The sequence below is a fragment of the Pleurodeles waltl genome, chromosome 6, assembly GCF_031143425.1.
Source record: "Pleurodeles waltl isolate 20211129_DDA chromosome 6, aPleWal1.hap1.20221129, whole genome shotgun sequence".
Taxonomy (NCBI): domain Eukaryota; kingdom Metazoa; phylum Chordata; class Amphibia; order Caudata; family Salamandridae; genus Pleurodeles; species Pleurodeles waltl.
The window spans coordinates 1,700,026,955-1,700,041,086 of record NC_090445.1 but is presented as its reverse complement, the minus strand read 5'-3'; the positions used below and the strand labels follow the sequence as shown (position 1 = coordinate 1,700,041,086).

The following is a 14,132-nucleotide window of genomic DNA, read 5'->3' as shown; positions in this document are numbered from 1 at the left end:
GACTGCTGACCTACAAGCCTGCAGAGAAGGAGGAAGACGACAACTGTTTTGGCCCCAGCCCTACCGGCCTGTCTCCAACTTTGAAAACCTGCTCCAGCGACGCATCCGACAGGGACCAGCGACCTCTGAAGCCTCAGAGGACTGCCCTGGAATACAGGACCAAGAAACTCCCAGGAAAAGCGGCCCCGTTCAAAACCAGCTACTTCTTTGCAACAAAGAAGCAACTTCCAAGGACTTCACGTTTCCCGCCGGAAGCATGAGACTTCACACTCTGCACCAGACGCCCCCGGCTCGACCTGCAGAAAACCAACACCTCAGGGAGGACTCCCCGGTGACTGCGAGCCCGTGAGTAACCAGAGACGACCCCCCCTGAAGCCCCACAGCGACGCCTGCAGAGAGAATCCAGAGGCTCCCCCTGACCGCGGCTGCCTGTAACAAGGGACCCGACGCCTGGAACCAACGCTGCACCCGCAGCCCCCAGGACCTGAAGGAACCGAACTTCAATGCAGGAGAGACACCCAGGTGACCCTCTGCCCTGCCCAGGTGGTGGCTGTCCCGAGAAGCCCCCCTGTGCCTGCCTGCACCGCTAGAGTGACCCCCGGGTCCCTCCATTGAAACCTATACAAAACCCGACGTCTGCTTTGTACACTGCACCCAGCCACCCCTGTGCCACTGAGGGTGTGTTTTGTGTGCCTACTTGTGTCCCCCCCAGTGCTCTACAAAACCCCCCTGGTCTGCCCCTGAGAACGCAGGTACTTACCTGCTGGCAGACTGGAACCGGAGCACCCCTGTTCTCCATAAGCGCCTATGTGTTTTGGGCACCTCTTTGACTTCTACATCTGACCGGCCCTGAGCTGCTGGTGTGGTAACTTTGGGGTTGCCTTGAACCCCCAACGGTGGGCTGCCTATGCCCCAGGACTGAGACTAGTAAGTGTTTTACTTACTTCCTAATCTAACCTTTCCTTACCTCCCCCAGGAACTGTTGATTTGTGCACTGTGTCCACTTTGAAAATAGCTTATTGCCATTTTACCAAGACTGTACATGATATTGTTTTCATTCAAAGTTCCTAAAGTATCTAAGTGAAGTACCTTACATTTAAAGTATTAACTGTAAATCTTGAACCTGTGGCTCTTAAAATAAACTAAGAAAAGATATTTTTCAATATAAAAACCTATTGGCCTGGAGTAAGTCTTTGAGTGTGTGTTCCTCATTTATTGCCTGTGTGTGTACAGCAAATGCTTAACACTACCCTCTGATAAGCCTACTGCTCGACCACACTACCACAAAATAGAGCATTAGAATGATCTACTTTTGCCACTATCTTACCTCTAAGGGGGAAACCTTGGACTCTGTGCACACTATTTCTTACTTTGAAATAGTATATACAGAGCCAACTTCCTACACCGACCATGACTCTTGTTCACTTTTCCTCAAACTAGCAACGCTTCTTGTATATTTTGACAAGCATGCAGGTGTATACATTAAATCATGCCTATACAGCACCTTTGTTACCTTTTGTACCACCTCTGGTTATGAGGATGGTTACTACTCTATGAATGCCTTCATCAAAGGAGGAAACCAGGCAGCCTGCTTACTCGGTGGGTCTGTTTAAAGCTATCAGAGTGGTCATTCACATTGTCCTGGAGGGTTGCATAGAAGAAGAGGACACTGAGGAAAAGCCCCTTCTGCACTTTCTGATGTTCTCTCCATCAAGAAGAGATGACATCTACTTCCAGAGGTTATTTTTTGTCAGTGCTTGCCTGTAGGAAATGTTTCACATGCTTGTAACAAGCATTAGTGTATTGCCTTGGAGTGGCAATATTTTATTTAATGCTTGTGATGAAAAGTAACAAGACAGAAAAGGGTAATGCCGGACAGATTTCATTGGTAATGTTTTGGTGCTTGTAAAGTTTAAAGCTTATATAAGCTCTATTTAGATTGTCATAGGCATGCGCTGTATATTTCTACAGTTCTTTCTTGTGAGGAACCCCTGAGTTTGTATTCCACGAGTGGTATCAGGAGAACACACCTAAGTTTCCCAAACTCCACAATACTACCTCACTGTGGCAGCTGTGCCACTGGTGGCTGGGGAGGCGAAGAAGAGCAGGGCCTTAGGAAAATAGAGCACATCACATTCAGGACAAGGTGGAAAAAGCAGGAGCACATGGAGACCCTGATTACGAGTCGTGGCGGTCTTACAGCCACATTATGACTGTGGCGAAAGTGCCACAGTCATACTGTTGGCACCACCACTTTTTGGCCGGACTACAGCCTGGCGGTACCAGCAGTCTTAATCCGCCAGGGCAACGCTGCTTGATTACGATGTGTCTGGCAGCTTTTGCATGGCGGTTTCACAACCTTGCAGAGGCTGGTGGAGACAGGGCCCCATGGGGGCCCCTGCACTGCCTATGCACTTGGCAGGGGCCCCCATGGACAGCCCTGTCACACTTTTCACTGCCTGAATTACAGGCAGTGAAAAGTGTGATGGGTGCTGTCGCACCTGACACACCACAACATTGCCACTGGCTTGTAATCGAGCCAGCAGCAAAGTTGTGGGTAGTTTCCTGCTAGGCCAGTGGGCGGAAATGCTGTTTCCACCCAGTGGCCCAGCGGGAAACTCATAATTGGGCCAGTGGGCGGAAGCCCAGAGTGGCGGTCTTCCGACCCAAAGAGTTTGGCGGGTGGCCTCTGCCACCTGCCAAAGTCGTAAAGGGGGCTCTGAATGTCTGGGCCAGAAAGAAGTGGTAGCATTTTGAATAGCAGTCAAAGAGTTGTACTTTGCTTGGCAAAAGCAGTTAAGGGGTTCTCTACTCTGATCGACTAGTTTGCACCGTTTGTTTTTCCAGGCATCCATTCAGGGCAGCTTAGCTTTACCTTTCTTTCTCAGATGCTGAGCATTGCTTTCCATCATTCTACTCTCATGGTTACCTGCAGACAATCTGACTCATTTTGGAACCCAGTGTATCTTCTACAGGAGCCTAATCTCCCTATTCCGGTCCTAAATGAAATCCTGGTTATCTGGTGGCTAGTCCTGGTCGCTCCGCTTATGCATACTAGGAAGGAAGCTCTAGTGACAATCCCTCATAATTCATTATTGTTTTATGCAAATATTTTCAAATTGACAGTACCTTATTTCATAAAGCTTTGGGGGTTCCCAGCAAGTCCACTGCAGACCAAGGTTCGTTGTCATACGCCTTCCACCATCGTGTGCTGCAGAGGTCGGCGGTCAGACACTAATCTAGTGTTTCTTCTCGCTAAATACTTTCCTCTTTTCCCACTCACTAAAAAGTCTCTTTAGAGTCTGGTGTTTATTCGGGTTCTCAATTGACTGTAATGGGAAGGGCTGGGGTTAGTATTGGAAATTGAAATGTTCTCATCTTTTCAATGCACTGTGAAGACCGTGCCTGACCAATCAAGGCTGCTCTACTTTCGCCCAATGCCCATTACCCCTCCCTCTGCTCCTCCCTTTCCTCTCAGGTTTCCTTCCTCTCTGGCACCATTTCAGCATGGTCACTCCCACCCATCCTCCCTGTTATGCTGCCACTTAACCTGTCCTCCCTCGAGCATACAGCTGGGCTGTCCAGGTAAACAGCAGAGAGGCTAAGAGTGTCTTCGAGTGGCTTCTTCATTGTTTGGTCTTAGTAGGTCCTGCAAAGAGCCTAGGACCAGAACCTCAAGTTCTCTCTTTCCTAAACCAAATTCCTATGCCCCATATACATTCCATCACTGCAACTCTTCTAACAAGAGCATTTGCCCTAATGATTTAACATCGCTGATCCACCATCATATTGTCTTGACATGTATAGTATTTCTGGTTGCTCTATTGAGGTTCCAGAGTTGGACAGGGAGCATCCCCTGAGTGGGCTCTTTGTTATATACTGGGGTCTGATCAGCCTTCTTACTAACCCACTGCAAGGTTAAGGACGAGGCGATTGGTCATCTCCCCCTCCTGAATAGACTCTACACAATGCTCTGTGGGGGTTTGACTCTGCCTCCAGTGGGTTGCGCATCTGTTATTCCTTGGTAGACTCCATTTAATATTCTGTGGTGGTTTAACGGTGCCTCCTATGAGTTTCTCACCTGTTGTTCCTCAATAGACTTCACATTGATAGGCCTGATGGTTTATGCCAGGATATAAAGATAATAATGTAATTCCCCAAAAGGAATACAGCTGACAATACCACTCCTCCACTCATTCCAACCAAGATGCTGAAAAAAATGTTGGTTAGGACATAGCGGAAAAATGGGAGAATGGAAAAGAAACTGGAGGCACTGGTTTGGAATGGTGGCAACAGCAACCTAGGATCATCTCAGAAACATTGTTCAGGTATCTCTCGCTCGGTGAGGACATGTGATTAGCCCCAGTCGTAACACAGGCCTGGAGTCAAACGGCCGAAGAGGGGATCCTGGACTGCCAGAATAGCGCAAGGCAGCATGTTGCGCCAGCTGGTTTGTTTCAGAGGTTGTTGCAGGAACTGCTACTAATGCCACAAAGGTGCTGCTGAGATGGAGAGCAGCAGCACGCATCTATATATGGGCACAGATGTAAGTGAGGAAAAGAACTTAAGGCACAAAATGGTGAATAGAAAACAAGAATAGATATAAATGAGTTTGGTAAACAAGTAAGGGTGGGGAACCGAGAAGATTAACAGTAACAAACTGTGGGGGGTCACATATGTTTTCACTTACCTTTAAGGCTCCAGAAGTCTCCTCAGCAACCTGAAAGTGAATACTAGCCTAGCTTCTATGTTCCTGTCCTCCATTCTCTCCAAACTTGACCTCTTCTGAACATAAAGCAGAGTCTAAACCCTGTTTGAGCTTCATGTTATACTCTTCATGGTTTAACAATGTCTCCCATGGGTTGTTCTTCTGTTTCTCTAACATTCCTGAGGCACATCAACGGTTGTTTCTACCTGTGACACTGCCGACTGTAAATAAGGTAAGCATGTGCATGCACAGTTGTGTCTACTCTCACACTTTACTGTGGCACTTAAGCTTTTGCTCAGTGGCACTTAAGCTTATGCTCAGTGGCACTTATTCCACTGTAAACTCACAAACCACAATCAGCACATCCCTTATAGGAAAAATCATCAAAACACAATTTTGACTATACAGTCAGAAAGACCCAAATGAAAGTTTGAGTGCTTCACAACCTCAACAGGAGAATAAAGCATTATGTTAAGAATGCAACGAAACCACCCAGAACATCACTTTAGGCTTCACAAGATGTACAGAAAGTGCCAAATAGCCACAATACCATAATATAATACAGCTATCTTGTCTGAGCAATTTCTTAATGATATTGCAGTCTGTAAAAAGGACAAGATTCCTGTATCAAATCCTGTTGTTGATCCTGCTTTGTTTTTGTTATGGATTATTTGTCAGACCACAATCCAAACACAGATTCCTTTTGTAAGAATACTGTCAGGGACTTCTGCATTCAACTAAGGGCCATATTTACAAGAAAGTGGCGCATTGGCTCTGTTGCACAAAAAAAGCAAAACATTACGCAAGGGCAGCGCAAGGAGGCACGGGGGCTTGTAAATATGGCCCTCAATGTTTCTATTATGTAGAGTCAAAAGCTATAGAGACATTTGATTTGCTTCACCATTGTACACTGTTTCTTTTGAATATTTTCAAGATGTAACCATTTCAGTTCCGGTGTGACCTTTGCTCAGTATGGACCGATCTTCAGTGGATGTATCCAGGGCTCCCTATACTATACAACATTCAGATGTGTTCTATGCAAAATGCTCAAGGCATGGTCTTTGTAATAAAGGTAATCTACTAGTACAGTCTTCTGTGTTTATGGTGACTTTCAGTTAAAAAGAAAGTTGCAGTTCCCACCAACTTCATCAGTTTTGGACAAAGGAGGCTAAAGTGTTGGAGCATCAAAGCAAACATCCTAGCAAAAAGCATGGCTGAGCAAATAAATGCAGCTTCACCTATAGCTCCTTGTGACTTAAACAAATATAGGTAAAAACTGCAGTTGCTCTTTCATGCAGTGTATGCATTTATTTCTTCTAGGACTTTCTTTTCAGATTATCTCAATTCCTTCACTGTCTGTGAAGTGTCTTTCACATGGGAAAAAGAAATCACAGAATATGTATTTCTCCCTTTAATCTCTTATTTTGGCATCACGATGCAAAAGGTCCCCAAAAATGCCCAGGACATTAAAAGCCAAAGAATGATTCTGAATAGCCCAGAATAGGCTCCTTAGAGTCTGCTGCTGGATCTTAGGCTGATCAAAGAATCCTAGATGAGCAAATGGCAAACGGAGATGGAGACTATTTTCCGCCATTCGAGATGGACTTCAAGAAGTATATTGTCGAAGCTGTTGATGCCTTCAACACCAAGTCACTTGACTTTGAGATGTTCTCCATCAAGCACAACAATGTCAAGCTGTCACATGCTGTTGCGGGATATGCAAGTGTTGTTGGAAGAAAGTCACTTTGATCTATGCCTTTAATTTTTCAGAATGCTTCTCCTCCAAGTGAGGAACCTAGATGATCAATCTTGGATGATAACTACACATCTAGCGTCCTCTAAGAGAAATGATACCTTTGCGAACATCTACAGTAAATCACTCTTCTAGAATGGACGCAACCCTTGAATCAGCATAGGAATGATGTTCTCTGATACGGTCCCCATCCAGAATCTTGTCAATTTGACATCCCCTCTTTTTAGGACCTATTAAATAGGGGAGGCATGATGAATTCAAGGCCCAGATTTAAGAGGGCCTAGTGCCTCCTTGCGCCATTAGCATAATTCTTTTTATGCTAATGTGGCCCAACGAGCCCAAAATTTCTGCACCAGATTTACAAAGTGGCATAATGCATGCATTGCACCACTTTGTAACCCTCTGCACCACATTATGCCTGCACCAGGCATAATGTATGCAAGGGGGGCGTTATCCTGGTAGGGGTGCCGAAAAAATGGCGCAAAGAAATCTAAAAGATTTCTTTGCACTCTTTTTTGTGGTACTTGTAAAGCCTGCACGGAGCAGGTGTTAAAAGGAGGCACACCATTATTTATAATGGGCCTCAATGTGCGTTGCAGGATTAGCGTCAACATTTTTTTATGATAATCCTGCAGAGCGCTAAACTAGTGTCAAGAATTCAGCCGTTAGTTCCTCATCTACTGCCATGATGCACCGTATCTTAAATATGGCACACACATGGTGGCGTTGGGGGGATGCTGAGGGCGCAAGAAAGTGGTGCTGCATTGGATGCAGCACCACTTTTCTTAAATCAGGCCCTAAGTGTTTGTTTGATGTCTCTTAGGCTTCTGCTAGGCCTCTGAAGCCTTTGGTCCCAAGGTTCGTAGAACCAATGTTGGAATCTGTTGCTACCCTGGCCAGCACAAAGTCAGGTATTCTCTGTCTCAGAAAGACAAATTGCTGGAGGTGATTTCTTTGTGTCTGTGATGCAAACCAGTGCCCACCAATTACAGCCTCTTCAGTTCTACCCAGAAAGGAGAGCCCTACGATACACACAGTGGTGTGGAAGAGGGGGGATTTTCTCATCATCTTTTGCAACTATAAAGAATTTGAGAGGCATAATGTTTAAAGCTTATGATAGCAAAGCCCTGCCTGATTGCTGTGAAGATCAACATTGAAGCTCTCATCAACAAGACATTTTGTCCACCACACTATCAGGAGGTATGATAGATACATATGAGACGCTATATAGAGATTTGTACCTCGTGGTTCTTGCACTTTAATGCACTTGTCATCATAGTTGCAATTAAAAACTTCTAACTTAAATACACAAAAGAAATCTTGAATTTTCCCTTCAAATGCAGCACCCTTTTCAGATCCCACGCTTATGACAATATGGCATGAATGATATGGCAGGGGCATTTGGTGACTGAATGACATGTGAGCAGAGGAATGGGGTGCGTATTGTTTGCAGTGAGGACCAGGATACGACAGTAAGGGGGTAGTGATGGGTAGGTTAGCATCAGGGAGCAGATAGGTAGTGTCTGTGGTGGGAGTTGGCTGGTGGTTATGAAGATGGGGGAAGCCGAGATGTGGCTAAGGGGGGCAGTGGTGTGAAGGCAGGTGGGTAGCTCCTGAGGTGTGACCAGTTGATGACCTACAAGCCATGCGGGTGCGGAAGAAGTTGTTGAGACTTCTTTTTAGGCTGTCAGAAAGGGACTACAATCATCAGCACATTCAGTGGCCGTTCTAGACTCACTCATCACAGTACTATAGAGTGCTGTACGATTATGGAAGACCATTAAAGTAAAGGCTTGGCAACACTCTGAAGTTCGAAGCACAACTTCTGAACCACCAACCAACAAAGTCCATAAAATTCCATTTAGACAACCTGGTGCATTAAGTTTGTCTTTTACCACAGCAGAGGCGAGCAAGTGTCCACCAGAAGTATGACACCTACACAATCGATCTCTGGTGCACTAGAAAGGCCAAGGAAAGAAGAGTTGGGGTTACAAAATACAATCAAATGGGTGAAAAAAGAAAAAATCAAGATTACTAGATTTTTACACAGTTTTAACAAGTCGATTGAATTGTGTCAAGACAGGTATTTCCACATCTCAATTGTATAGACACCTATTTCTGAGGTTTGTAGCAAACCCTTCAGTTTGAGGACCTATGAAGATTCCAAGTGCATATTAGTGATGTACCTTTTTCTAAACAGTTGGCTTCTGAAAGACAGTTCTTATGTCAAGATGATGGAGGATTTCCTTTCAGATGAACAGTTGATTTCTTCATTTAAAGGTGGAACCAGGAGTTCGTCTGATTTTATGTCTCCTTAGACAAATGGCTTCCTGCATCGTAATTCCTCCGAATGTGAGGCTTCTTTTGAGACCTCAGCACACAGGGCTTAGAGAACCAGTGGAGTCAGTGTCATTGAACCTATTGGAGGAAGCTTTGTGGTCATTGAACGTGGCAAAGAACAACAACATGATGAAAGAAAGGGGTTCCAGTCCAAACAATCACTTCTGTCTCAGTTAATAGTAATGGATACTTTTCTGTTAGGATAGGCAGCCCACTTTTGCCAGTTTCAGATACATCCAGCGTGGTCCAAAGCATTCTAATATCACTGAAGGAGACACCTGTTAGTTCAGACATAAAACACAATTGTAATCTACTACCCTCACAAGCTTGGAGGTATCAAGGCTTCTCTTTGGGAAAATACTAATCACTCTGAATGAGCTTTTGCTGCACTTTCATTTGTGGCAATTCAACCCCTCATAGTAGAAAACTAGCAAGATGACACCTTTAGGGGAACCGTATGTAAAAGCATATAGAGATGCCACAAAGGCACCATCTGTGCAGCATGGCACCCCAAGTGATACCTTCAGAAGAAATATATAGCTGGACTGAGACATTGAGTAGCAGGAAGTAGGTGTAATAGTACCTTTGTGTCCAAAGAGAATACATAAGCAACAGTAACAGGAGGACAAAGCCCTTAACGAGTCAGTAAGGAACTGGTGGAGTAGCACAAGTCCTGAAACTGAGCAGAGAGCGCCAAAGTAAAAGAAAGACAAACGTTAAATATCAAACTGCTGCAGGTATGTCAGTATTAACTAATGGCATGGAGAGGTCATGAAAGCACTTCTGCCATATTTATCAGCCTTTTTTTGGGGAACTTAGCTGGTGCTGTCTCTGTCCAATCTGCCCTTTCCTATTTCTATCACCTGTGTGAGTATGGCGTAGGGAGAGGTAAATGTCAGTTCCTGAAACAAAGGAGGGAGGGTGGTGCTTTCCACACTGTGTGCACTGCCCATGGTGCTGGGACCACGTTTCCTTTCCTTCTAGCCCCAGGTCCATCATGGCAGCCCGTATGTAGAGTCAACATGCCTTACTCCAGAAGGGTTTTCTCTCCCCTTGCTGTATGGTGCCAGCTCCCACCTACAGTGCTCACCACTCCACTGGCTCTTCTGGAGTCTGATAAGTGAGAGGGAGCAGGAAGAAGTGTGTGAGAGATGAGTGACCTAACGTCAGCAGGAAGGTCTGTTCATTCAGGGGTATTGACTTACATAGGGGTAGTGAGGATCAAGCAGTCTATCTCTCACTTGTTTGTATTTTGCACAATAGCCTCTTACAAAAACTAAGAAATTGTATGGTAGCTTTTTCCCAAAAAGCACATTACTCTATGGAAAATCTAGGGTTCATTTATCAGAGGAGACAAGTGGTTACCACTACCTCTATTAGAATCTCCTTGTTCTAGAATTTGTGAAGCACCAACTTGGAGATCACTGTATGTTTTCAAGACACTATGGCCTATGACCCAACTCCTGAACAGACACCCAAATGGGCTAAGCTTCGCTATGGACACTGTTGAGATCACTGTAGATCATGTTTAAATATCTGCTCTTTTTTCAACCTCTTTTTTGTTTGTTTTCTGAGCTGTGTTGATGAATGTCAGTGTAGATCCCATGATAGAGAAGAAAAAAATCCATATCCTCATTCATCAGCATGACAGAAAGGACAAGGAGCAGTTTATAAGTTCTTAATACATATTTCTAGTTTAAATCTTTATTGTGTTTAATCTGCCAAAGCAATAGCCTTTAGGCTAGAAGATCACCCTGGCTAACTCTTGAAGACAGGACATCTTGACACTTTGTGAAGCTAGGTTGCATATCATTTACCTTCTTTCATGTTTCCTTTTCAAGAAGAACAGATAAAAAGAGTTTCAGAGGCAGCAATATTGTTTATTTTGACTGTTTAATTGACTGTGTAAAAATCAAAGTTAAATTGATTTTAGATGTGTGCGTCTAATACACAATGCAGTAAATAAATACATAAATAGGATTTTTTCTTGTAACGCATCAGAGACCATTGCCATTTTCAAATATATTTCAAATGATTTCAAATTCAAGGTCGACACCTATGATGGAAAGCTTGGATTGGAATTAAGTAATGTTCCTTCTTTTTCTTCTAGAGCTGGCAGCATTCACCTTCCTGGTACCCACAGCAGACTTCAGTGGCACTGGCCTTATCAAAGACTGCTATCAGATCCATTCTGAGGATCCGGAGGTGCTGGAGAACATCACTTTGCTGTTCTCGGAGCTGGTCCAATATGGTACATTAATTATTCTTGATTTTTGCCTCATAAAGTGTGGTATCTGTGCTCTTATTTTGAAGATAGTAGTATGTGATAATAAATACTGCATCCTTCGAAGCACTTCTTTGGACTCAAACCATTGCTCTTTCATGGGAAAACTGTGGCAAGACTTTGAGACTGATGTAACTTGATGCGTTATATAATACATGTTTACATACTTATGATAACAGTCTTAGATCTCTGAATGTCTAAAACTGGAGAAACATAGCACATTATAAAAGTCTCAGATAAATGATAAATACGTGCCTGGGGACCTCTGACATGCATGCCAGACAGTAGAAGGACTAAAGACCACAGAATGCATGCTGGTGTTCGCGGATGTTTGGTCTGCCATAGGAATCCCAGAACCTGGACAACTTAAAACCCATAGTATTATTGCTAGAGCCTCAACAATGCTAGGACCCTAAACCAACTGTTAAAGCCCACAAAGTCTGGAATTTCGGTATCTTAGCTCAAATCCAGAAAATCCTATGCGCTGTGACTTCTACAGCCTAGAAGATCAGGGAATCTCGGTGGGCCTGCTAGATCCTAGAATAAAGGATCAGAAAGGTATTTTATGGCGGCCAGAGAGCAGAAAATCCTCTGGATTCTTCAGTGACTTCTGGAGTGCTGACAGATGTGAAGACCCTCTACAGCTCACAAGGCCCAAAGGGTAAGAAATGTCAACTACACTCATGAAGGTTCTTGAACTGCAGTTTGAGGGCCAGAGCTTTGTTGACCATACAAGAGCCGGAAAAACGTTCAGCTTTTCTAACATACATTACTGGTGTGCAGCAAGTTAGGGAGCTGAACTAACCAAGCTAAAACGTAGAAGCCTCTGAAAGTGTGCTAACATTGCCAGGGCCTAGAAGGTTGTCAAAGTGTGCTGACACTGCCAAAACCTGGATGTTCCTCATGGTGATGTAACCCTGCCAGAGCATAGAGGGTCACAGTACTGCGCTAACACAGCCAGAGTTTAAACTGTCCCCAGGGTACTCGCTTACTGTTTCGTGAAGAATCTCACAAATATACAAATAAGATAGAGCAAAATAGTTCAGGTAAGTAAATCTGCCAAAAGTTAAAATAGTAATGGTATCCAAGTGTGATTAGCCAATGCAAAAGCCTTATTTCTGTGCACCAGTGAAGATTATTAATAGAGCATTTGCCCCCATTTTGAGTACACTATTACCCTTAGGTAATGTTGTATGGGAGATTACCTTCAGGCAGGATATCCTGGTACTCGCTGGTGCAAACACAGGAGTTAGTGCTATTTGCGTGCAGCTCATGATAGGCCTCTGTGTTTTCATGGGTGCACTTTGAGCTTGCGGATTTTGTACTACTAATGCATACATTTAAATGACACCACAGGAGTAAGAAAGAGCATATTTTCAATGACTAAAAAGTAATTTAGGCTTCTATAAAGAATCAAGAAATATTTGAGGAAAAACCCAAACATCACAGCGAAACAATATAAGGCAACAATCTCTTGTCTCTCCTTGTAGACGATGCCCTGCCAGAACTGCGGTCGCGGGACGTGGCACAGATGCTGAAGGAAATTAAAATCAAGTTTGCTTCAACTGAGGTATGCTTTAGTTATTTTGCATTGCACTGGTTGTGTTTTGTTGGTTTCCTGGAGTCTTCATGGCATGTGTTTGTAATAACAGGTATGACCTGATAAGTACCCATAAAAAGCCAGAGGCAATTGTGTAAGTTCCTGAGCCTACATTACATAATTACTGAGGCTATTACTCATGTGCCCTCCCTCCAGGCTGTAATTACCGAAGGGGGGCAGGCATTGTATATTTGTTTTCATTTACCCCAACATGCCTGGTATCTGCACTACCAGTGACAACCAACTTCACTGGCAAAGATTCCCTCATCATCCCAATGGGATGCACTACACTCACATAATGTACTGGGTGTGCAGTCTACAGGAATGTCGGGGGATAAGTAATTGCAACCTGCTCTCACAGGGTGTCGACCACCAGATCTAATATTTGTTTTAAAAACAACAGAGATCTTGTATATAATAATAATGGGCATGAAATGCAAAATAACAACATAAAGCTTACAAATTCTATCAGGCGAGAAAGAACAGTTTGAGAGACGTGCACAGTCAATGCTCAACTAAAACACAGATTTTCGTCTTGAAGATGAACAGCCCTAAAAGATAAACTTATACATTTTCATAATCTGAAGTTAAGGAGGTTGGAATTGAGTTCCAAGGCATTGATAATTTTAATTTCTGCTTTTTTTTAGCCTAGAAAAAGCCTCCAGTGGGGGGAATCTTCCAGCTAGAACAAATTTCTGAAATCACTTTTTCACCTAGAACAACCTTATCTGTTGATGAAGCCTTCTTGTTTGCTACCTTAGACCATTGCTGGGACATTAGGATTGGGTAGTTTGTTGTCTGAACTACCAATAGGCAGGCTCCCGGAAGGCGTACCGTTCAACGACTGGTTAAATGAAGCTGTGATCAACCAACATGATTGTATAATGAGTAGAAGTGTGCTGCACTGATGGTCAAAAGCAGAACATTAATGGATGAGGGCCAGTTGTTAAGTACGTGCCTATGAAATTGGGGATCATGAGGTTCAGTCCCAGTTACCAAACGCCATTTAGGTACCACATCTAGCAGAGAATCAGTACCCTTAGGAAGAGGCTAAATGTGAGTACTAGGTGTCATTTACCAGAAAATGAATGTGTACAGTATCAAAACTCATTTCCAATTAAAAAAGGCACTTGCCAAAAAGCAACATTGAACACAATCAAGTTACCATTTAAACCTCTCACAGCATTAATGTTACTGCAGCTCTCAGCTTTGTCTTTCACAACTTTTAGAATGTGAGGATCTACTGCGGCAAAAGTGGTTCTGCTCCTTCCACTAGTCTGTTAAAATTCAGAAAAATTGTGGTTCAGAGGAAGCTAAATCTCAATACACTTGATACATAATTTTTTCTCCCCCTCCCCAAACCCCTCCCACCCCCAGAACAATGGTAAAATACCCTCCTATAAGGGAATTAAGCAACATTTTCTGGAGGCTGACACTGACATTGTCA

The 14,132-nt window shown here is 43.8% G+C and overlaps 1 protein-coding gene across 1 annotated transcript in view; it reads left to right on the top strand.

The window, feature by feature from the left end:
• STKLD1 (serine/threonine kinase like domain containing 1) overlaps positions 1 to 14,132 on the top strand; it is a 193,346-nt gene that overhangs the window by 110,976 nt on the left and 68,238 nt on the right. Inside the window, exons 18-19 of the mRNA XM_069241796.1 lie at positions 10,912 to 11,052; positions 12,576 to 12,655. Of these exons, the coding sequence (XP_069097897.1) occupies positions 10,912 to 11,052; positions 12,576 to 12,655 (221 nt within the window). The remainder of the gene's footprint in view (positions 1 to 10,911; positions 11,053 to 12,575; positions 12,656 to 14,132) is intronic.